Source organism: Plodia interpunctella, chromosome 14, assembly GCF_027563975.2.
Source record: "Plodia interpunctella isolate USDA-ARS_2022_Savannah chromosome 14, ilPloInte3.2, whole genome shotgun sequence".
Taxonomy (NCBI): domain Eukaryota; kingdom Metazoa; phylum Arthropoda; class Insecta; order Lepidoptera; family Pyralidae; genus Plodia; species Plodia interpunctella.
Window position 1 is genome coordinate 8550287 of NC_071307.1, and position 26545 is coordinate 8576831.

The following is a 26545-nucleotide window of genomic DNA, read 5'->3' on the forward strand; positions in this document are numbered from 1 at the left end:
TTCTCTTCAATAGTATTGCAATATTCTCTGTCCGTTATAAAGTCTGTAATAGTATCACAAAGCAGTAATCTTAAATCATAAATCATGAGATTCGAAATACGAAATTGAATCTTTAAATGTAAAGCACAAAGTTCAAATTCTAATGTTGACAAAATACCGACCGAAGTCATGAATCGATCGATATATTAGCAGCAAATTAAACCTTAAGACCACCCACTAACGTTTAAATTAAAGTGGCAAAAATAAACCGCTATTTCATCGATACATTACCGGTAATCGGTTCCTGCAGTCCAGATCTTAATTTCACTTCCCGCAACTAGAAAGTGGCTTTGAGCTTCAAGTAAGTTGTCGTCATTCACGATAATGTTTTTAGCTTAGGTTCTAAATACTTTCTATATTACATGTATACATACATAGTATATTCGACACTGTGACGCCGTGAAGTCTGGGGTCAGTGTAAAAATAAAACTTATTTTTTCAATGGTCGCCTGTCTGACGTCAACCCTCATTGTTGTCTATCAGCTACCGTGGTTATGTGTCCACGGCAGGATATAAGGCTATCCTATTCCCCTGGCTTCATCAAGTTTTGGTCTAGAATAGGCTTCGCGGAATCACAGCCCCTAAATGCAAAAGGTCAGTTTAAACTGGATCGATACTTGGTTTACGCAGACTAAAAACGTTTTTAAGGACGGAAAAAAAACGGTTTGCAAACCGCGAGTGCCGGCAGAAGTGAAAACTTAATTAATATTTAACTTTTCACGTTATGTATTTTCGACGTCTTAGGAATTTTCGATCAGTGGACGAAGTGCAGTGTGGTTATCGTTGCGTCATAATCGCGCAATGTGATTGGTTCGCTGCGTCTCACTTCGTATCGATTCGATGGTGAGATTAACTAATGCAAACCCACACTTCGCCCACAGTCACGTGTCCTGACGCGGGTTTAAAATTTTTTATTTATTAACAAAGAAGTGCACAACGCCGCTAAAGACTTTTTCACTTCAAAAAAACTTGTATTTTCTATCAATTTCAGAAACACGACCTCGGTTGCGCAGTGGTAAGGTTCTTGCCACTGAACCGAGAGGTCCCGGGTTATATATATATATATATATATATATATATATATATATATATATATATATATATATATATATTGTTATAAAATATAGTATCGTTGAGTTAGTATCCCATGACACAAGTCTCGAACTTACTTTGGGGCTAGCTCAATCTGTGTGATTTGTCCTAATATATTTATTTATTTAAACATACGATTTACTACTTCTACAACGAAGTATGTTTTGTTACTTTTATAGAGGGTAAACCTTACCTTAAATAAACACTATGGGAAAGAAACTACACTACATATTTATTTCGGTCCTTCCACAGATAAACAAATATATGGATAACATATTGCAATGGTGATATAGAGACACTGTTTCATCGACAGGAAAAAGCGACGAATGGAAATAGTAATATACTAGCAACCCCTTACTACTTCGTTCGGATAAAACCATAATAAATTATACACCTAATCCTTCCCTAGGAATTATACTATTTGTGAAAACCGTATAAAAATCCGTTCGCCTTAACATGCAATAAAGTGATTAAAACTAATCTATACTATTATTATAAAGAGGTAAGCGTTTGTGAGTTTGTATGTTTGAGCTGGTAATCTCCGAAACTACCGAACCGATTTCGAAAATTCCTTCGTCATTAGAAAGGTACATTATCCAAGACTGCTATAGGCTATGTTTTTTCTCAAAATTGCCACGGGAGCGAAGTCCCAGGCAACATCTAGTTTACAAATAAAAATCTTATCAGAAACAAACTTACCTACTTTTACTTATTTTTACCTCAGAAGATTTGTAAATATCATAAAATTTATTTAGTTAGCTGATATCTTTTTAGATAAGTGATCTTTTTTCCTTTGAGACAGGATAATCTTCGGGATTCCTTTTATTTTGATATCGTGGAACTTCGTCCGGGGCCGACGGGGGATAAAGGTTAACGGTAGGGTGACCGCGCTTTACGTAACAAATTGGACATATAATTTTTAGGTAATCCATACTGATATTACAAATTCAAAAGTCTATCTGTCTTTTCCGCTTTTACGGCTAAACCGTTGGACCGATTTTGATGAAATTTAATATGCATATAGTTGAGCGTAAGCGCAACGTATCGCTATGAAACTTATATTTTAAGTTAGACCATCTGCTGTATAACTGTGTAAACCACATCCAATTCCATCCAGTAGTTTTCGCGTCAGTGATGTGTGAACAAACATACAGACAGACGAAAAGAAAAGTTTTTGCTTCTATTAGTCCCATAAAGACTCCCCATAATTAATGTTCTTTAATAAATCTACTATGTACAGACACAGCTCACGTGTGTACAGTTTTATAATTGTTATATATATACGTATGTATAGATAATGAATATTGGCTTTTTAAAATTAGCATGCGCAGATTCCAGAAACAAATTTATAAATTGTAAAATCAAAGTTTTTCGTACAACTAAATAATGACTATTTCTACTAAGTGGACATTCTACGAGTGTCATTTTGTCATCCGTGACAAATCTTCAATGGCCGGTCCAGCAGACCAATATCCTGGCATACAATCATCAATTTTGGTTTCCTGCTTGGTTGACGAAATAATGCAAAACCACGTTTCAGAAATCGGACCACGAGGCCGCAAAGTAAGCTTTAGTTTGCTGAAAAAAAAAAAAGTTTTAATATTTCTTCCCATTTGTTATCCGTTTGTTTTTAGTATTCACATATGACATATTTATTTTTACTTAACTTTTTTACTATCAATCATGTATACAAGCTTGATGGTAAGTGGTCACCACAACCTGTGGACGCCTGCATCACAATCGCGTTGCTTACTCCCTCTGAAGTCTTTCCTCTAAACTCTTTTACTACTTTCTTACACTTCAGACTGGAATACCTAAATTAAAAAAAATATCTGTAGTTGCTTTTTTAAGATTTCTTTTTTTATTATGGTCCTATGCCATGCCAGTTTTGGAATAATAGGTCTGATGCGTAATTGATTTTTGGCATACGGGTAAACGTGGCATGTTACCTAATCAATTTTTAGGTTAGGTTAGTTATGCTTCAAATAGGTATGCGTAAATCGTTATGCATAAGAACGTTATGCTATATTATATTATGGCTTAAATTTTTATGCATATAGATAAAGACACCCTCGGAATACAGAAAATTCTCAAATTCTTATATGAAAAAAACAGGTAACGTACATCGTATATCTGTGACTTAAGAAATTAGAAACACACAAACATACAAAAATGAATAGGTACACTTTTAAAACAACAACGATCCATTTTCGAGCATTTGTCTAAATAAGTGATGTAATATCCAACATTTCAATTCTGGACTCCATCTTAAACCTTCCAACTTGGAGTGATGCCCAATGAGATATAAAAGTCTAGACAGGTCATTTTGTTTTAAACTAACGGCGTCTTGTAAACTATCGTAGTTCCAAAACATTCTGTAGTCATTTTGTGGCATGTAACTGCTTGGCTTAACTGTCGGGATGGGAGTTAAGTTTTATCTTAGAATACTTAGTTTTTATTGCCAACTTTTACTTGGTTTTACTTACCTGCCTTGAAATTGTAAGCTGAAGTTTCACTTCCTCGGTCCAAATTAAGTTCAGTCAAGTAGATTTATTGCACAGATTTATATATTCTGCGGTTTATTGATAAATGTTAATATTATATTTTGAAAATATAAATATTTTTCGCCATGTAAGAAATAATATGTATAATAAATGCATGATAGATTTCGTAAAAAGTAAATGGGAAATGTCGATAACTATTCATAAAAATTATATGTTGATTTTATATTAAACTCACCCAAGCCATATTATCAATGTCGAAGAGAAACGCTTAACAATAGGAGGTTAAATAGTATAAAAAATGTGACTAGTTTTGTATTAACTGACTTTGGTAAAAACCTCAAAAAAATATAACCCAAAATACTTACATAATAAAAGGTATATTTCATTAGATAGGTAGTTAAAAGATAGCCAATATTTACTGACAGCACACCACTTTTTCACGACGGTTGGCTATCTGCCACGAGCGGCTGGCTATAACGACAATATTAATAATCTCACACACTGACATTGGAAAAATGACAGTTCGTAAGCGCGGGAAATTACTAAATAAATACTATTGGTCCAATTTTCAGTGTGGCCGTTTTGGTAATAGCTATGTCCCTTCTACGTCTATATATCAAACTAGCTGTGTATCCGCGACTTCATCAGCGTAGAACAATTACTTCTGTCAGCAAAATTATGATTTTTTTGATTAATGTGTGGATAACCATGCCTTACTAATTTCTAGCATCAATATTTATGTGTTATCGTCAATTAAGTCTTCATTTCAACATGATTTTTATACAAAATTTATATATTTTATATATTTTTTAAAGTAGCCTTTGTGTGAACGGGATTCTTCAACTAAATGCATACCAAATACAGAGATTCGCTTTTACAATACTAGCTGCGCCTCGGAGAGTCGCTCCTGTGGGAATTTCTGGATAAAAAATACCCTATGTGTTGTGTACCCTATGTGTGTAACCTACTGGAATAACAGGTTACGAGTATATTTTTATATTTTATTTTTAGTATATTGTACCAAATTTCATAACAATCCGTTCAGTAGATTTTTCGTGAAAGAATAAGAAACACACACACATATTTGACGACCTCGGTGGCGCAGTGGTAAAGTGCTTGCCTCTGAACCGAAAGGTCCCGGTTTCGAACCCCGGTCGGGTCATGATGGAAAATGATATTTTTCTGATTGGCCCGGGTCTTGGATGTTTATCTATATATTATATGAATATGTTATAAAATATAGTGTCGTTGAGTTAGTATCCTATAACACAAGTCTCGAACTTACTTTGGGGCTAGCTCAATCTATGTGATTTGTCCGTATATATTTATTTATTATTTATTTTATATAGCCTCACACACTTTCGCATTTATAACATTTGTAGGATTATAGTATGTATTCTGTAACTGCCACCATTTGTCTGTAAAGTTGTATTTATCATCCCCTACACAATCTGACAAGGTCAGAGCGACGAGTCACTCTGGCAGGATTCATTGAGGTAGTATAGCTTGTAATAGAGCACGCGATTCCATTACAAGATGTATTGTTAATTCCTCACGCCATGTAACATTACATTAATAAAATATAATGTTGTAATCTGAAAGTTAAATAACTGCTAGATAAATCTGCTTGAAGTTATTCTTATACAACACATGTAAGACACAATTTTTAATGGTCGACATCTCGACATGACAAGCTGTTCATATATACTTTTTAAGCGAGCGGTTTGACAGCCCATCATCGCTTCACTATCATTATATTACTACATAGTATAAAACAAAGTTGTTTACCATTTGTCTGTCTGTCCCCATTTATGCTTTGATCTTTTAAAATACACAACGGATTTTGATGCGGTTTTTTTAAATAGATTTCGGGATAGGCCGCTTGTAAGAATATAACTTTGACCCGAATATCTGTCAAATTATTCTCACGTTGCCGAAACAGTGTTCTGTAGATAAAAGTACTCTGAATCTGTCCACCCGTCCGGAAGCGTATGAAATTAATGATAAATGACCATGACCGGTCTCTACGCCTTTGTCCTCTATTGTGAGGGATCTCTTCTTTCCTTATTATTAATGGAATTAGGGATATTTTCTGACGAAAGAAAATATTTTAGACGTCTCAGGCGAACCGATCATATCATACTCCTCCCTATTTTTAACGCAAAAAGAGGGGTGTTATAAGTATGACCGCTAAGTATATCTGTCTGTCTGTGACTCTGTGGCTGCTCATCGACGGGTGAACCGATTTGGATGGAGTTTTTTTTTTTTATTTGATAGCTAATTTTTATGCGGTGGTACTTAGATATGTTTGATCATAATCGGTTCAATCGTTCAAAAGTTGAGGAGGAGAAAGTCGGGAGTTATTTAATTTGTCTAACAAATATACTTGTTTTTCCCGTCTTCTCCCGTGATCCCATAAACATAATAAACAAATGAAACTGTAATCAAACAAGTAATTATTTTTATTAACAATTTGTAACCCAACATATATATAGCTTTGTAAAATTACTTACTTTCCTGAAAGAAACGTATTTAATTTAATTTATTTATTGTACGTAAGCAGCAATATATTTATTTATTCAATTTTATGCTAACGGGTCATTATCACCCAGGTGCTCAAAGTGAAATTTTCACTTCTACCTCGTGCGAGGTAATATAAAACTAAAGAGTTTGTTTGTATGTGTGAACACGTTCATCTTTGGTAATTAGATTTTTTTTATATATATTCTTCTACTAGATGTTGCCCGGGGCTTCGCTCCCGTGGGAATTTTGAGATAAAATATAGCCTATAGCAATCTTGGATAACGTACCTTTCTAATGATGAAAGAATTTTTGAAATCGGTTCGGTAGTTCCGGATAATATCCGCCTTAAACATACAAACTCACAAACGCTTACCTCTTTATAATAATAATAGATAGGCTGATGATGATGATTCTATATGAATAGTAGAATATTATTCGAAACATGGTGGATAACCCACTCCGAGGGTAAATAAACGGATAATATTTCTCATGTTTAATCTATATGGACAGGTACAAGACTACGGATAAAATATTAAAACATTCCGTCCTGAATACATTACCATTTGCTTTATTAAATGGTATAATACACAGCATCCCCACTCCACTATCCTTTATTATGGAGATAGATACAAAAGTATTTTATTATGAGTACGTAAGGCTGTATATTTTTGGAAACATACAATGACTTAAAACTTACTAGACTTGACGTTTTGTTCATATCACTGCATATTCTTACATACATAATATGAAAACCTTCACATTGTTTTAATATCATGTAATGTTTTATGTTTATTTTTGAGATGTTGAACCTAATATTACGATAAAATACAGTTTTAGGGTTTAAACATGCTGTTTTTAGTTGAAAATATGTATACATATAAATAAAATATTAAACGTATATTGTTTGGTAATGCAAAGATTTTTCTATTTGTTGTGTGATGTTATGTTTAACTGGATTTAAATTTCCTTGGATCCCTAATAACTTAAAATTAAATAATTCATGAAATCTCGAAACATTGTGCGGAAAAAAAATACACCTACGATTTGATAGGGACCAACACTGTTCAAATGAGTTTCTTTCGGCATTTCTTCTCAGCAATGGTCGTTCCGAAATGCCAGTAGTTTGTAGCTTGTGAGAAATAACTATAAATATAAAGATTGACGAGAAAAAGTGCCTGTGAAGGTCAAATTTCTGAATAAATGATTTGAATTTAAATTTTGAATTTGAATTTGAATTTGATATTGAATATAAATGAACAATTAAAATTCTTATTTACCATGAATACAACATTATACTCTATATTCTTTAGCGAATCTAGTAATATTCGAATGATATATGTCTATGGACCTTTTATATTAGGAAGTGACAGGCACACGATGAAAGGGAAGAGAAGAACGCTCGTTCACGTCAGTCAACAAGTTTGGCGCAAAAATATTATTTTTGTAGCTTAAGACTAATAAAGGGCAGGACATACTTTAAGCAAACTATAGCGATTTTCTTATGTATGAAACAACGCGAGGGCGTCTTGTCCGTGGGCGTATCTTCGAATAAATGACCGAATGGAGAAGGCAATGGCAAATCACAACATTAAAAGTGCCAAGAAAGTTGTTGTGCGTGTTTCATTCCACAGTCATTTCAGTCCACGACCCTCAGCCATGAGGGATACGGGATATACTTACCGACTACCTAAAATTGTGGTTATACAATCTATACTAGATTCAACATATTAGAACAGTCACTGAAATTAGACCGTTTTAAATTAAGTCTAAGTATTGTTTCACGTAGATTTGGAGAGGACCCACGGCGAATTGTCAATAAAAGTTAATTGGTTCTGGGAACATCTGTGAGTCAATTAATAATGTTTAGGACCTAACCCTTTGCAAGAAAATTTATATTTAAATGTATTCCAATCTCTCATTCGTGTAATGGTCCATAATATTACATGAGTCTGTGACGTGTGGCTGCCGCCCTGGAAAAAGACCTACCGTGGATGTCATACAAGGCAATTAAAGGATAAGAACAACTTTGACAGCTCTAGTAAATCACTAAATATTATAAGGAAATTAATAGACCACAAAATTATTACGAAACAATAACATTATTCCCAAAGTGGGTTGACAGGCAAGCTGAAGTAAAATCAAAGGTGAATCTTCCGCGTACACATATTGGAGAATTGAATTGCAACAAATCTTCGCAATTGCAAGATATATAACAAAAAACTTTGCATTTATTATATTTAGTCCATTTTACAATATTTTTAACCCCCGACGAAAGCAGAAAGGGTGTTAGTTTAACGTTTTTGTGTATCTGTATGACTATCCGTGGCTGCGTATCAGCTAAACGGCTTAACCGATTTTAATGTTTAAGTTTTTTATCAATATAATATAAAAATCTTCCGTTACTGAGTGACTGACTGACGAACAGACAACGTACAGCCGAAACTACTGGGCATAGGAAGCTGAAATTTGGCATGTTGGTTCCATGGGAAGTGTAGGTGAGCACTAAGAGAGGATTTTTGGAAATTCTACCCCGAAGGGGGTGAAAGGGATGAAACTCTTTTATATGAAAGTTCTTTACCGTTGAAGTTAGTGACTTGAAATTTTGGATTTTAGTTATTTATAACGAATTAACGAATACGTGTTTCAGATTTTTCTGAAAATTAACCCTCAACCCCTTAGGGTGTGAAAGATTGTATGGAACTTAATACAAATTTCAAAATAAAAAGCTGAAAATTGGTAAACATACTCTTCATCATTTTTCTCAAAGAATTACCGAGATTTTACTATGAAATACACGCAAGAAAAGCCGCGGGCAAAAGCTAGATAAAGGAAATAGGAAAATATGTGTTCAGCCGTCAGGAAGCCAACAGTTCTTATGTAGCAGATAAGTAGTGGTAGTTTTTTAAATTTTTAATTTAGTCTTTTTTTATTATTTATCGACGAACATATGTGCCATAGTATTATAAAATCATTTCCCAAATTCATGATTATATACATATAAACACCTCTAAAATGCTAAGAAGTAATAACAAAAATATTCCACACGTCAAGTTGCAAACTGCCTATTACAAAGTAGCAAACAGTGTCGGGTGCTCAGCGACATATTATAAATTCTGTCTACACGTGCTGACTTACAGTTGGTCCTTCGAGTCGGATATTACACTTTGTTGGATGTCACCCTGTATAAGGTGATTTAACTTTAGCGAAGAACAAGCTGAGCCTTTTATTAAACTTTTAGAATTTCGGTCGAACAGTTTTTTCATTGAAATGAAGTACAAAACACAAAAATATTATATACAATGCTCATGGCTTCGCTCGGGTAAAAACATTATTTTATTATCATACATCTTATATTACAGGTTATAATCTAATACGTTAAAATGAACTTAGTGCAGTCTGTAGCAAGGTACCAACAGTGCAACCCTCGTAAATTCATTAAAAGAGCAACAGAATAGAAAGGAACATGATAAGTTAAACCATTTATTTTAATCAAACCAAGGACCAAACCATAGGTTGAAACTGTCCATAATAATGACGTGTAGACATAGAAAACGATAGACATCGTCGTATCTTTCGTTTCGCATACAACAATATAAACGGATATACGGTTCAAAAAATGTTTTATGATCTGGTCAAATAGTGAATACAATTACTGTTTTTTTCTACTTAACTTGACCTCACACAAGGTACAATGTTCTGTGGGGTCATATAGTAAATAAACCCAATCAATGGTACATATCTATTGTAAATCCGAACTGACTATAGCCCGCACATTCGCACGCGTGAATTTTTCTGCGACTGCGCAACAAACATGACTTTCATATAAACTTTCACGCCCCATTATTGTCATCTGGGGATTGATTTTTGAAAAAAAAGTAGCCTATTATTGAACGGGGTTCATTAACTACATGCATCGAAATTTCATCAAAATCGGTCCAGCCGTGAAAGCGGAACAGACAGATAGACAGACAGACTTTCGCATTTATAACATGGAGAGTATGGAATAGCCACAAGCAGTGACTAATGGAAGTTTGATAATCACCATCTAATGTGATAATAAATATGGCTGTAAATTTTCATAACACATACATAACACATACATAAGTTTATAAAGTTAGCACATAATGACTACCTTCACACAGCGTAATCACCTAAGCTTTATGTTCAGCTTTTGTACAAAATATTTGAATTCCCATTAGACACTGTGGAGGCATGCACAGAACGTCATAGTGCAGAAGACAAGCCATTTGAATTATTGTCTTAGCTAGCAGTAGAAAAAAACATTGGACTTTAAGAACGAGTATTTGTGGTCATTCAACATGTTTTTAAGTAGCTATATCATGTCCCACTGCTGAACAAAAGCGTCATCACTCTCGTCTCCGGTCTTTTCTTTTCATGTTTTGTCGAAATTTCTAAGTTCGTCCGACCATCTCGTCCTAGCCTGCCTCGTTTTCTGTGTGAGGACACATCCAGGTGGTAAGAATCTTAACGTGTCGACTCGGAAAATGTCATGAAAACCAATATTTTCTTAAATACTTGTTACAAATCTGTAAGCCACTACTACATACAGCCTAAGTGACACAAAGCCTAAAGATAGGGTTGACTTCAGGCGGACGGCGGGTTATAAAATTATAAACAAAATTTTCAGCAATTTTGTTAAACTAACCCCGGGCTTTGGGGCGTTACAGCTCCGAATTAGTACCAGGAATACGCGAAGATGAGAGAGAGAAACATTGTAAGGCTGTCATGATTCGAGGTTTTAGCTCTGCACCCTCACCGTTCCAAAGCAATGTTGGCGAAACTTCCACACGGAAGTTGTGAACGTGCTCCGAAATCCGTACCAAAATAGCCAAATGATGCAGGAGCTTTTGAAGCTTCGTCTGGTACCGCGTTACTTGCAATTTGCGCATGGATCCTACCAATATTATAAATGAGAAAGTTTGTGTGAGGATATATGTGTGTATGTTTGTTTGTTACTCTGTCACGCGATATCTACTGGACGGGTTATTGCGAAATTTAGTACACGGGTAGAATATAACTTAACTAATAGGGTACTTTTTATCCCAAAAAGCGAAGCCCCAGGGCGGCGCTAATATTACAAACATAAATAAATCAAATTATTTTATTATTATATGTTATTCTTTAAAACTAATTTGAAGAACAACTGAAACTATAGTCGATTTTTTCGTCGATATCACAAGTTTTCAAATCTTTCAAACTGCTTAATATCAGTCGTATCAGTACTAATTTTCTCTTAAACTGCTGCTCTTATTGGATCGAAACGTGTGGATCTTAAAGCAATTATCTATACTATTACCCCATTCTCCCCTGGCGACTGTACCCCGGCTTCCCATGGGAAATTTAATTGATTTTCCTCTTAGTTAACTGGATAGTTGTTCGTTCGAAGATAGTTTCAGATGGTATGTGCGAGCTTGGGTATGACACATTATTAATTGTCCGTATAAGTACCTACCCGACCCGCAGGCTGTTACGGGCAAATTTTAAGAAGAGATGAAAATCATGTCACTTAAAGGGCATATGGAAGTAAAGGGTTCCAGGAATGGTATAGAAGAATATCTAAGAAGAAATGGATAGAGTGTATCAAGGAAAGGAGTGTCAATGAATATGGCAAATGACAGTACGAAATGGAAGGATCTTACATACTGTGCGGATCCCACAAACGTGGGATAAGGTCAAGAAGATTAGATTAGATAAGCACCCTTCACTTAGGTGGAGATCTCAGGTGAAGCAGGGGTCTGGGTAACAACTGGGTTTGGTAAAAAATTGACAAATATAATATTTTTTAAGTTACAAAATCAAAAGCCAAGCCTCGGTGAAGCTGTTTGTTCTATATTTATAAAATAATGAAATCTTTAGGTAAACAACAAAGTCTAAGGTTCCTTGCTCTTTCTCTCTCTCTCTTATCTTCGCATAATCCCAATTGCATTCGGAATGGTGAAGCCCAGGGTCAGCATAAAAAGTTTAAAAATTAAATTTTATAGATTTAGCTATGATTTTATAACCGGGCTGAAAAAACTCTCTTTGGAAATGCTGTTGTTGCATATCAGCTGTTAAGGCTATGTTTCCCTTAGTCGCCTCGAGGTACCTCTTCATTACTATACCTAGTTAGATTGGTTCCCAAATAAGAGCATGACAGATTTTTATAAACATAATCAATAAATAAATTAATAACATAATCAATAAATAAATTAATAACATAATAAATAAATAAATCAATAATCAAATTAATAACTTAAGTTAACTTTTCGACGAGCTAAAAGAGCTGAATATATCCCCTTAACTAACTCTAAATCGGACAACTAAATTAAATTTGTGGACCGTTTCTCCCATGGGCAGGTTTTCTACAAGATTAGAAAGGGATAGCTGAGGCCGAAAGAGCGATTCGCTGTTTCGTCCCTAAACTGTTTCGTTGCAGATCGAGGAAAGCTACTAAATTTGTATATTATTTACTCCGTGGTTAGTACTCACCGAGGTGAGATGACCTATTTGAAGATATTCTCATAATGATAAATAAAAATAAATAAATAAATATATTAGGACAAATCACACAGATTGAGCTAGCCCCAAAGTAAGTTCGGGACTTGTGTTATGGGATACTAACTCAACGATACTATATTTTATAACAAATACATATATAATAGATAAACATCCGAGACACGGGCCAATCGGAAAGATTATTTTCCATTATGACCCGACCAGGGATCGAACCTCTCGGTTCAGAGGCAAGCACCTTATACCACTGCGCCACCGAGGTCGTCGTGATCCATCACGACCTCGACTCCCTCAGACGAGGGAATGCTGAATCATTTCCCTGTTTCATTCTCGGCTGTAATGTTAGCAAGCATAGCCTCGAAACCTAGGCTATTGGAATGTATCTTAGCTTTGGAGGCTAGTTCAGGCAAACTAGGCTCAAAAATAGCTAAAAGGAAAAGAAGATGAGGAAATGACAGACAGACATGACAGGTTTCCTCACCTAACCTTATCAGTAAACCTTATTTATGGTAAAGGTTTACTAGCGGCAGGATTCCTCACTATGTTTTCCTTCGGCAATTTTTTTTTTTCGAGATTTTATCTGTGTTTCAATTCAACCGCTATTACTTCGTGGTTCATATGTGGCAATGTGTAATTGTTATACCTATTTATATACTTAACTATTTCCATAGATAAAAAAACTGATTGTAGTTCGCAGCTTTGCCCACGGCAAAATTAGACTATGTCGCTCTCTTCCTCCAGCTCTCACGCTTCCATCTATATACCTGCACAACTAATTGTTTTCACGTGAAAGAGATACGAACAAATACACATTTTGTCATTTATATTAGTATGGTCCACCATCAAAACGTTTGATATTAGTCAACCCAAAAGAAAATGCCACTAATTGTATTGGTAATAATACAATGGACCATTAAATAACAAACTTGGTTATTAATTTCCCAGGCGTTAAAAACACAATACTTTCTTATTTTTGTAAGACAAAAGTTATTGTTACTTGTTCCATTATAACTTACTAGCTTTGTCTGCGGATTCGCCCGCGTTTATTCGTGAGTTCGCTCATGACTTATAATTGTCAATATATCTCGGGTGGCAAACAACATATAGCGATGAAACCTACACCACATTTCAACTTAGACCATCCGCTATACAACTGTGAGCCGCATCAAATTCCATATTGTAATTTTTGCGTGATGCGCGTATAAACAAATAGGCAGACAGACAAAAATATAAAAAAAATGTTTTGGCTTCTATTAGTCCTATAAAAGCAAAGTTGACAGTGCAACCCAGCCTAAGTTTTTTTTAATAATATTAGCCAGGAACCTAGGCAATAGATTCAGAACTACCAGGTCACTTTCTTCGGAACAGTCATAAAAAAAGGGAAAAACTTTGAAACCTACTTTTAGTAAAGGACAGTGGGAGGCTGACGGGGAAGCAAAAAATATTCTCGGATGATTTATGAAGGATTACGAGACGGATAGTTTAGAACTTATGTGTCTGAACCTATAGATGTCACACATATATGTTACATTATTTTAGGGTACCGTGTCTCAAAAAAGGTTCCGCCCTAGAATAGGACCACTCCATAACTTAGGTGACTTAGGATTGTGTCCACACGTCCTTTTTCAGCCTTAACAGTTAGCAGGCATCAATAGTATTCCCAAAGCGGGTTGACGTCACAGCATATGGCAATTTTTTACGCGTACCCTGAGCTTTGGGGCATCGCAGCTCCGAATGTAACCGGGAATACGCGAAGAAGAGAGAGGGGGCAGCCTCAAAATGTAAAAATTGAATCCTATAAGTAACTATAAAAAGGTGGTCGTCTGTCCGACACTAATTTGTATTGGCTCTCGTGTTTTGTGTGTGTCTTTCTTTCTTTCCGATAACCGAGAAGAAACGGATACGACATTTTTGTGTATAGCCTGCTTTTGCGGTCAGATTTTATCTCAGATGACGGACGACGAAACGAAATCAGTGGACAATCAACCTAATGAATGCCTTTACCCGAGTCTTTCTTTTTTTTACAAGCCATTTAATACAATCTTGTCCAAACCAGTGATTTTTTTAAAATTCTTTTGATCACGCGCATGACTGCACATTTGCAATAATTTCTTTTCTATTATAAATCCTTACTATTATAAAAAGAAGTCCCCCTGACGCGTCTGTCTGTCCGTTCGCGATAAACACAAATACTACTGCACGGATACTTCATGTGATATACACCAATAGTTAATGTGATTCCTGAGTATGTATTGAGAGAGTGATGTATAGTTTATTATGTATTTATCAGGTGCAGGTTTCCTCACGATGTTTTCCTTCACTGGAAGCAGGCGATGGTCGATGAAAACTACTATAATGTCAGATTGGTATACAAACTTATGTGGCACGAATAGGATTCGAACCTGGCGGACGTCTTAACCATTACACCATCACCGCAATAAAATTAAAATCACTATGATGAGGTGATTAAAATAAGAATTAAGATCAAGTAGTTTCATTAATTTTGAGCCATAACCAACAAGTCACCCAGTTTATCTCGCCATTCTCATTCATTTGCCAACCTATTCAATTAATGGCCACACTAACGCACCACAAAGTGTTGAAAGGGTAAAAGAAGAACCTGTGAAGGCCTACCATTCACATTACTAACGTCCACATATGCTATCTCTTTTCCCATATCGTGTACGCATCGTGTAAAAACGGACAGAATGTACTTACGGATCACAGACAATTTAAGTTTAAGGTTAAATTGGTCCGTGGTGCGGGTGAAAGAACGTGCTACGTGTTATGTTTCCCCCTAGTTTATACTTCATTTTTAATATGTTTATCAACACTGAGTACTTGTTTTAAACCACTGTAACAAAATTATGCTACATAAAGGTTCTGTGAACGTTATTTTGGCCAAAAAAAAAATAATGAATATTCATGCAAATGTCTATAACTAACGTCCCGTCTCGGTTTCGCTCGGGTGAAAACAATAAATTATTCATCTAAACTTTCCTCGGGAATCATACTATCTATTATTATTAGTGAAAAGCACATGAAAATCCGTGCGGTAGTTTTTGAGTTCATCGCGAACAAACAGACGTGATTAAGGACTTTGTTTATTTTTTATAATATTTAAAGATGTAAGGATTTCTGACGTATTAGTTGTATGAAGTAAAACGTGGACGAAGACAACATTAAGCTTGTCAGCTTCAAAGAAATCCCAGGGTAATTGTAACCATAAAACAGAAGCCTAATTGCAAAAGTCTTGCGCATTCATTACACACACACGCACGGTCAGTCAAACAGGTCAAGAGCGAACGTGTATCCGGTCGAGAGGACCACTCCTTATCCTCACTTCGCACGAGGTACCTAAGGGATTAAAATACTTGACAACTGATAGCAGCCAAAGAGAGTTGGCTGACGGTCGCAAAAATACAGCCGAATCTTATAATAGAAAAAAATCTTACAGAGCGTCAAATCCAATATTCCAAAACGTTATAATGATAGAAAATATCAGATAAAATCAGTAAAAACCCTCTGTGTAGTGGTAATAGGAGTTGATTTGCAATTAATTTAAGTTTATCTACGGTAGAGGCCGTTCTGTACACTACATATTTTGCAAAACAGTTTGAAGAAAACCCGTAACGAGGACAATATATTCCAACTTGGGTCATTAAGTGGCTTTGTCTCGTCTTTTTCACTGTAGCTTGCCAGTGCTTGCTACGTAGGTAATGTATTTTTAATTGTCTTACTTAATATTCACTAGTTGCTATTTTTACCCCATTGCCTATTAAGTTGTGTTTTTCCAGCATATTAAGTATAATCATTTCTAGGAACCAAATAAGTGGTGACGCTTTGTAGTAATTTCTCTAGCATAAGTTGTGTGACGATACGTGAGGCTGAGGCAGACGAGTGGGGAATAGAAAAATGTAATACGCACCGCTTCTAAATTTTAAGATAAATAGAATATAATAAAAAGTTTTCAAGCACTCAACCGTTTTTTTTATTCAGTTATTAAATTTTAATATTTTGTTTTAGGTACGGGGAGACCAGATGGTTACATCCTGGAGTCCAGATGGTAAAGGAAGTCCTGGATCAGGCGTAAATTCTATTTAAGGATTCATTTATTATGTCTGGATAATTTGGACGCGTGCCCACGCGTTTGGACGTATTAGAGATGTTGTTCCGAACGTTTAACTGATATGAGCTATGTTTTATTAAAGTTTTTTTTAATCTTTGAAAAAATGAATGAGATTTTATAAAAGTTTATTTTTATTTATGCTTTTGCCCACAACTTCGTATGTGAGTAAAATTCCGTTTCGCGTGGGAATTTCAGGAAATTCCTTCTTAGTGTTCCGTCTTAGTTACAGACACAATGATAGAAAATTGTAACTTCCTAACTATATTATTATAAATGCGAAAGCAAGTTTATTTGTTTGTTTGTTTGTTTATTACCTCGTCGCGCTCTATCTACTGCACCGATCTTCTTGAAATTTTGCATACATGTAGTTTGGAGTATGGAGAAGGACATAGGGTACCTTTCATCCTGGAAAAATAACTGTTCCTGTGGGAAATTAACGCGGGCGAATCCGCGGACAAAAGCTAGTACTAAATAGCAACTTGACAAAAGCGATGTTCCAGAAACGTGTCGTTTTTAAACACAAAGGTTTCCATTTTGATGTAAACGTCACAAAAAGAATTCGCTCAATTCATTCGTGATTTATTTCTGTATCTTTATGAGATTGTACCAGTAATTCTTTTTGAATTTTATTTTTTTAACAAAAAATACAGACGGTGTTTCCGTTGGTCGTCAGAGTGGAAAGACAGTGTTTCTCTTTCTCTCCCATTACGCGTATTCGATTGTAGTCGGGGCTGTGACACCGCGAAGCCCAGATCAGCGTAAAAAATAAACCATTCAAATTTTGATGATTCGGCTATAATTTTACAACCAGCCTCATTTCTAACGTCAACCCTCCACAGGAGTGCTATTTTTGTCTATCAACTACCAAGGTTATATATCCCATAGTCGCGTCTTACAACATCCATGGGAGGACTTCGACTGGTCCTATTCCACAGCGAAACTACAAAAAGCCAGAGGTGATATAGCGGCACAGGATGGTCTATGGTCCTAATCTAGGAAACCAACACTAGAAACTTGTGGCGGTGATGTTGTAATGGTTAAGACGCCCACCTGTGGATTGAAAATCGAAATGTCTCAGGTTCGTATCCTATTCGTGCCATATGAGTTAGTATACCAATCTGACTCATAATTAGTAGTTTTCATAGACCACCAACTGCTTTCTGAGAGGGAAAACATCGTGAGGAAACCTGCACACTGGTGGACAGTTTAGTTGTATGCGACTACCCTGCCACTAGGTGGCAGTAAAGTCGTAAAAGTCATGTCTTAAATAAAATCTGACACCGGTGTCAGCAATAACACACTCGATATGATGATGATGAGGCCATATTTTATTCCAAAATTCACACAAAACAAAAATATCAAAACCCAAAACGATACAGTGTGAAATATGTTCCATTAAAATTTTCAATTCCGTGTTTTCGTCACAGGTTGTTTTTGTCAATTTTTACAAGATCTACAGTCAACAACAAAACCAAACTGTCCAAACTGGAAATCCCCCGTTATGTCCACAACATAAAGGTCATTGGAGTGTAACTTGTCATGTAGCTGACTGTATAAAGTCGTAGTTTTGGCTCCATGCCTAAAGTGCAGCATACCACCGATGCGAATTCTATGTTATGTCATACACAGTTTATGATATTATTTTCAGAGGATAACTCAAAAGAAATTCTTCCCACGTGTAAATAAAATAAAAATAAATATATTAGGACCAATCACACAGATTGAGCTAGCCCCAAAGTAAGTTCGAGACTTGTGTTATGGGATACTATACTATATATCTCAACGATACTATATTTTATAACAAATACATATATAGATAAACATCCAAGACCCGGGCCAATCAGAAAAAGATCATTTTCCATCATGGCCCGACCGGAGATCGAACCCGGGACCTCTCGGTTCAGTGGCAAGAACCTTACCACTGCGCCACTGAGGTCGTGTACACTGTAGTTCTGACGAATGACATGTTGTTGCCATGGTTAATAATTCATACTTAGGGTGAGTTGCACCATTGATTTAGAAAGGGCTAGTTGAACCGTCAAATTTAACACTTTACAGGACAGAAAACTGATCTCAAATTACATAGGATGACACTCCGGTTTTCCATACAAAAAATCACTACGTATATAGCAGTACTTGTTAAAATAAATACTAAAATACTAATGTACGTCAGTAGCTACGGGTATAACCGCTGTACGGATACAACCGGACTGTTTTTATAAATAGCAAAGTTAAGCCGTCAAGACAGTCAGTACGGGCTTTACCGTACATCGGGCAACGCCGTACTGTCATAACGACTAATATAATTAAGTTGTTTAGGCAGTCAGTACGGGATTTACCGTACATCGGGCTACCCCGTACTGTCATGAAGAATAACAGAGTGAAACCGCCAAGATAGTCAGTGCGGCGCTCACCGTACATCGGGCAACGCCGTACTGTTATGAAGAATAGCAAACTCAAGACGTCGTGATAGTCAGTACGGGTTCTACAGTACCGTAAAGATATTAAAAAAACTCCATTGAACAAAAATAAATCAATTTTATTGATAGAAAACGAATGCCTACGCACTCAAAAAATACAAATTCAAACAAAAACATCAAATATTCTAATTCAAAAACATAAAATAAGTATTATTCTTCAACATCGCGTTTCATAGCTAGGCACTTTGGTCGACAATACTATGAAAGTTTTATAATTTCTAATTCTTCTAAAACATCTATATCCCTCTAATCAAAAAGTTTACGAAAATAATTAACTTATCAATCAGTCTTCAATTATTGTACACAACACATGAGTAAAGTCTTTATAGCATCAAAAATCAATCTAATATCACTATTCCTATGTATTGCTTTAGTATAAAAAATGTTAACCTAATCACAGTCCGTCATTTTAACTTTAGGCTAATTCTAGTTTATAATAATTAGTTATTTCTCTTCTATCAGTCTACTAGTTAAGTATTTTTAAGATAATAACTTAAACTTAATCAGTTTTGTGCTTGTGCCATTCCTCGAAGCAGGATGGACAAAGAGGTGGTTTTTTTTTATCGATATCTTGTCTCTAGTCAAGGAGATATGGCTGTACCAATTCCATTACAATTTTTTCTGTCTTCTTGATTGCCGGGTCTGATTCTATTTCTTCATTTTTACCTTTGTACATTAATATATTTAAAACATATCCATCAGAAGTAGTAAAAATTAATTCCGTAACGAGCATTTTTTGACTTAATATATTGTCGAAAATGTAATCGGCCACGAAACAAAATTAAACAAAATTAGCGATTCATCAATTGATAGATTCACACCGGGACTGTAGATTTGCCGAAAATTCTCACATATGGCCTTCATGAAATCAGAAACTTTCTTTTCTCCTTTAGCATTAGCTTCAGACAAACTAAGACATCGTAATATTTGTTCGAACCGACGTCCTGACATTATGTATGTAAAAAATGGGTGAAAATATAAGGGATCGGAGAATGAGAACAATGATCTCCTACTAGGTCCTTTTACTTGACCTTGCAACACACACAAAGCCAAGAACATCTCCATCTCATTTACTGTTACAACTCTAAAAGCTTGGTTTCGGCTATTTCTGGTATGGGGTTTATTAGAATTAGACTAAAAATCGCCATATGCATTTGTCCTGGCTACTAAATATTCGAGTAATTCTTGAGAAAATACCCGTCTAAATATATCTAATGGGGTAGCATTTTCATTAATATCTATTCTCAATCCTTGAGTGTTATTATCAAATCCAAACTCTGGAATTAGTTCAGTAGTACAAGTCCATTCTTCTTCGGGTGTCTCTGCTTCTACATTTTGAGATAACTGAAGATCAGGATTTCCTTCAGATTCCTGTTCTTCCAAATTTTGATCTACAGGATCTTCCGGACTTGCAAGGCCCGATATTTCGTGAAGAGGAATTACAGGGGACGCAGCTCTGGAACTTTGTGCTGAAGTTGATGGAAATGCTGATTCTAATAGGCTTAGACATCCCATAGAAAAACTATTTTCCGTTCTCACACTCATTGTACCTGACGGTTCGACGATATCTTGAGGTTTATGAAATGTAATGGGACTACCAAGAGGTATTACAGGACTTCCAGATGCACTTTCTATGGATATGTGTGTGCTCGCGGTAGGGCGTAAAGGTAGTATTGGACTGTTTTGGTCAGAAATCGAAGGAGAGGGTGGAACAAATAAGGTAGCTCTGTATCTAGAAGTAGATGGTACTGTATCTATGCGATTATTATCACTGGCCCTTACATATCTGGGCTGAACCTTAGAATCTTTAGGATCTTTCTCTGATTTAGCCTCATCTACATCCAAGGCTTCTGAGTCATCCGAATCACTATTTGGTACATAGTCTGCATCCGTGCCATATTCCCCGTCGTTATCCTCAAAAGGGTCTGTTTCCGTTTTTTCTGATGTATCAGAAAAACTGCCATCGTCAGAACTTTCTGGAGTCGACACATCCTCCAATAACTTTTTGATGCGCTCCTCGTCTTTATTCATCTGTGGCAAAAAGTGAACGTGAGCGGAACGTTATAAAAAGTATATTTTTCTATAAAAGTAAAGACTATATTAATAATAGTAATTTAATACTTACGTTTTCTGCCACAAATTTTTGCGCGCAAACCCACGTGGACACAACCAACACCGGTGCCAGGCAGCGCGACACTGACTTGGTGTTTCTATGAATTCTCTAGGCGGACTATACGGTTATACCCGTAGTGTTACTATATCAACTACTTTTTGTGTTTCTATACGATGTAGGTAATGTATATATTATAGCTCTTAGATTTGACAGTACAAACCTTTGAATAACTTGTAGATAGACAGTAAATCATGTTCGTTACAATGATAGTATAAATCCAGCACGGTGATCACCGTAGCGCTCTTTATAATATCTTTTGTAGCGACTGCGATGCCAGTACTGTCAAACTACAGAGTTTTTAGAGCACTGCTATAACCGTACTGTCCTGTAAAGTGTTAACGTTGGTTTTATCCAGCGTGCCGCTGGCGTTTCATTTCAAGACTAGTCCCGGTTCCGCTCTTGTAAAACCATAACCAAATATCATCAAAATCGTCCCAGTAGTTTTTTTAAATTAATTAATTACTACAAAAACAAAAATACAAATATTTATAATAATACTATCGGTCCGCCCCGGCTACGCTCGGGTAAAACTATGATAAAAAGTAGCCTATATTACTTCTGAACGTTTCTTCTATCTCTGTGACAAATTTCATCAATATCGATCAAGTAGTATTTGAGTTAATTCATTACAAACAAAGAAACAAAAATACTTACAAATCTTTTCTCTTTATAATATTAGTATGATAATAAATTTTTAACAAAAAAACTTAATCCTAAATTTTCTTAGATAATTTCCAACGTTATATATTAGTTTTATATCGTCGTCTACTTATGTACATATTATATAATATTACATTATGACAACTGCAATATATCTGAGCATAAAGTTTTACTGTGGACCTCAACGACATAGTCTTTGTCGAAAGCAATATTGTTGCTGAGATGTGATCTAGTTACATGACTGCACTCTCTCAAGTGGCTTTGAGATTCGAGTGCTAGATCTATCGTGATTGTGAAGTTTGCAGTGCTGGTCTAGTGGTTAGACTGGTAGGTACTAGGTTCGAATCCTACTCGTGGCACACGTTTGAACCAAACTCATGTTGTTTTAGTTTTCAAGCTTCCGGTTAAGGAGAAACATCGTGAGGAAACCTGCACACTCTAGGTTCGAATCCTACTCGTGGCACACGTTTGAACCAAACTCATGTTGTTTTAGTTTTCAAGCTTCCGGTTAAGGAGAAACATCGTGAGGAAACCTGCACACTCTAGGTTCGAATCCTACTCGTGGCACACGTTTGAACCTAACTCATGTTGTTTTAGTTTTCAAGCTTCCGGTTAAGGAGAAACATATTGAGGAAACCTGCACACTGGTTGACAGTTTAAGTATGCGTTTACTTGCCACTAGAAATTGAATTAGAATAATTGTTTATTATAATAATTATTTAGATGTCGGTAGGTAGTCGTAAAAGTAACGTCAGTTGCCTTTGGGCGACTTGAATAAAATCTGACATCACTGTTAGCAATTGACAAATGTGTCCATGGTTTACATACATATTTATCAGTATATAATATAATTACTAGCTTTTCCCCACGTGAATTTCTACGCGTAAGCGGAAGCGGCATAATTTTTATATAAACTTTCACCACCCATTATAGTAATTTCGGGGTTGATTATTGAAAAAAAATGTAGCCTGTGTTCGAATGGCGGGTCTTTAACTATATGCACACCGACTTTCATCAAAATTGGTTCAGCGGTTTAGCCGTAAAAGCGGATTAAACAAAAAGACAGACAGACTTTCGCATTAATAATATTAGTATGGAAGTAAGAACGAATCAGTTATTATATAAAAGGGAGATAGATTGAGAAAAATCCTCTTCATGTCTTAATAAAATGATGAATGAAATTTTCAGAAGAATATTCACTACAAAAATTCAGCTTCAATTATTCGGGTCAAAATTTACATCTCTTTGCAGAATTAAATCTGCCTGATAGGCTTTTATTCCATTCTAGCACTGAGTTATTGTTACACGATTTTTTTATATCTTATGTCTGCCAAACATGTATCAAGCTTAGATTAATAAAGACTCCAAGATAGCATGGAACAACATTAGTACGGAGTGTGTCCAAAAGTTACCTCGACTGACTACTGACGACCTCGGTGGCGCAGTGGTAAAGTGCTTGCCTCTGAACCGAGAGGTCCCGTGTTCGATCCCCGGTCGGGTCATGGTGGAAAATGATCTTTTTCTGATTGGCCCGGGTCTTGGATGTTTATCTATATATGTATTTATTATAAAATATAGTATCGTTGAGTTAGTATCCCATAACACAAGTCACGAACTTGCTTACGGGGCTAGCTCAATCTGTGTGATTTGTTTGATATTTATTTATATTTATCTACAGGTGATAAGTGATATTTTCGTAATTTTGATGTGCTTTTTCAATACTCTTATGTTTGTGTGCTTTTCTTACTCAAAGTCGACGACTTGTCAAACGTGCGGCCGTCATTGACTAATTCCTAGTCGTGTACTAATGTCAAATCTGTGAGGTTATTTTAAAGTCGGTGATCAAAATCTACCGGACCAATTGTTATGAAACTTGGCACACGGATAGAATATAACCTGGAATAACACATAGGGTACTTTTTATCTCGAAATTGCCACGCGAGCGAAGCCCCGGGCCGTAGCTAGCAAATACCTGTCTAACACTAATCGATAATCAGTTACCGGTCGGCAACGCTAGTATGAAATCCAGAAATCGGCCTCCTAGTATCCAATATGGAGCACTTACGCCGGCTTAAGTCTTTCATACGCTGCTGAGAAGAGCTTAGTGAACGCTTGTCTTAATCCATCACTTCTGGAGTTATTTATGAGATGTTGTGGGCTGTTGGCCGATGTTTTGAGCTGCAATTAATAATGGATTATTGGTATCTTAGATAGTACTTATAGGGGGAAAAATAAAACATATTGAAGCAAAAAAAAAAAACGGTGCGAGTTGAACTCGTGTGAAGAGGTTTACGTAAGTAATGTTATAGAATTATTAGGGGTTTTCCTGTAATCTACAAGCAATGAATATGGTTACACCATCTTACCAAATTTCACGTGATTTGGTCCAGTAGATTCGGTTCAAATTGGTTGTGACAGACTGACGGAACAGATCATTTGAACTCGTGGAGTCAGTTACATAGTTTTTTTCTATTATTCGGATTTGGAACTGATTTTTTTTTTTGTGAAAGTAAATGAAAATTGCAAAAATAAATTCGTGCGTTTCGTCTTCCCAAACACAATATTCAATCAACAGAAGCAATCACAGATAACAAATGAAAGCGAGAGACTCGTTCAGTGGACATCTAAAAAATTAGGATTATATTTCAGCGAAAGTTGGACTTAGTGACAATGTACAGACTTATAAAATGATAGACACCACTCGCCGATGTCGTGCAACTAAATACACAAAGATGCGCTCAATTTTCACAATAAGACCTATATTTGTTAATTGACGTCCTTGGAGAAAAGGCTGCGGTGAAGCTTGTTGCGCCGCTTCTTCTTCACCTGCGCTTTGGACGCCGGCAGTAGACTTAGTTTAAGTAATTTTTGACGTCAATAAGTGATGTATATCATCCTAAATTGAATAAAGAATTTTGAATTTGAATTTGAATTTGAACAATAAGTTGTTAGTGTGAAAATCTTGAGCATAATACTCGAAGAGACGCGCGACCGAATTTGCTTCATAATTTGTAGAAAATGAGATCACCCCCACCTTACTATCTTAATTATAGTGCCCTTTCGATATTAGTCAAAAACATTAAAATGACAATATCTCTGTGATCAATTGTTAAACTATTATAGAAGTGTTAACCGAGACATTGGGCATTTCATTCCACATCGTAGACAAAAAGGAAAATGTGAGACTACTATTTTTAAAGTAACTAGCGTTTGCCCGCGGCTTTGCCAGCGCGCATTTCCCAAGAGATCATTCACTTTTCCGGGATGAAAGGTACCGTATGTTTTACTTCGTGCTAAAATATATTTCAATAAAATTTCAAGCTTGCTTAAATAGCTAAAGCGTGCACAGTTAACAAAGAAGCATACTATCACATTTATAATAATAGGCATAGGATATTTTGTGAAGGTGCACTGTCTAGCCTTATATAAATCTATTTCACGATACAAGTTTTTCAGGAAGTAACCGGAATGTTATCTCCCTAGTGGAGGAAAGTAAAAATTGTTTTCAAAAGTTTTTTTTTTTTTGTGAAAGAGGTGTTTTACTGTTGTCGAAATTGGGAAAGTTGAACTGTAATATTGTTGTTTTGGACACGAAATATACTTACTATAGTATTGGTGGAAATATAAAGAAAATATATTTTTGTCGTATGAGGATGTTTTCAATTATATTTGCACTAGCGGCCCGTTCCGGCTTCGCTCGGGTAAAAACATAATAAATTACACACCTAAACCTTCCTCAGGAATCACAACTATCTATTGGTGAAAACCACACGAAAATCGGTGCAGTAGTTTTTGAGTTTATCACGAACAGACAGAAAGATGCTGCAGACGGCTTTGTTTTATGATATGCAAGGATACCTATCTAGTAAATTTTAAGAACAGATTACAGAAAACTCTACAAACATCGAGAGCCAAATGTATTAGCTGTGCTAGCTATTGTGATCAAAAATAAAATAAAAAATCAAATCAAATCAAATTTCGAAGATTCGGTTGCGATTTTACTAACATCCGCCTGTATGACGTCAATTCTATGGGAATATAATTGTTGACCATCAGCTGTCAAGAATATGTGTCTGTCTGTCAAGAATGTGTATAGTCCTTAGTCTCACCTCACAATGACATCAACAAGAGGATATGAATTTTGATTCAATTTAGCTATACACGCCATATCACACATCTATTTCAGAATGTAATATGTTTATATCTCGAATTACATTCTTTACATTATTAACCCGAATGACATTGACAAATTAATTCAGTTTACAATATTATATCTACATTGTGTCTAGACTCAAGTAATGGCTAGACGAATTCTCATTATGTTAGCATAAATTCTGTTGCTTTGCCATCACAGACTTATATATTAACTTCAAGTTTGCCATCTTTCGGTGCTATATTTAAATCAAGCTGTTTATTATTCCTTACTAGCGGC

General features: G+C 35.7%; 2 protein-coding genes across 4 annotated transcripts in view; one reads left to right on the forward strand and one right to left on the reverse strand.

Annotated features, from left to right (window-relative positions):
* The window catches only part of LOC128675151 (rho-related GTP-binding protein RhoN-like), a 101520-nt gene that overhangs the window by 32251 nt on the left and 42724 nt on the right, over nt 1-26545 (forward strand). The window lies entirely within an intron of this gene.
* Nucleotides 18850-21777, reverse strand: LOC128675150 (uncharacterized). Its single transcript, XM_053754335.2, has 2 exons — nt 21406-21777; nt 18850-21311 (listed from the first exon to the last, which is right to left on the reverse strand). The coding sequence occupies exon 2, from the start codon at nt 21309-21311 to the stop codon at nt 20415-20417; it is 897 nt and encodes a 298-aa protein (XP_053610310.1). The 5' UTR covers nt 21406-21777; the 3' UTR covers nt 18850-20414.

Coding starts and splice junctions, on each gene's coding strand:
- LOC128675150 (XM_053754335.2), bottom strand. CDS start 21,311: ATGAATAAAGACGAGGAGCGCATCAAAAAGTTATTGGAGGATGTGTCG.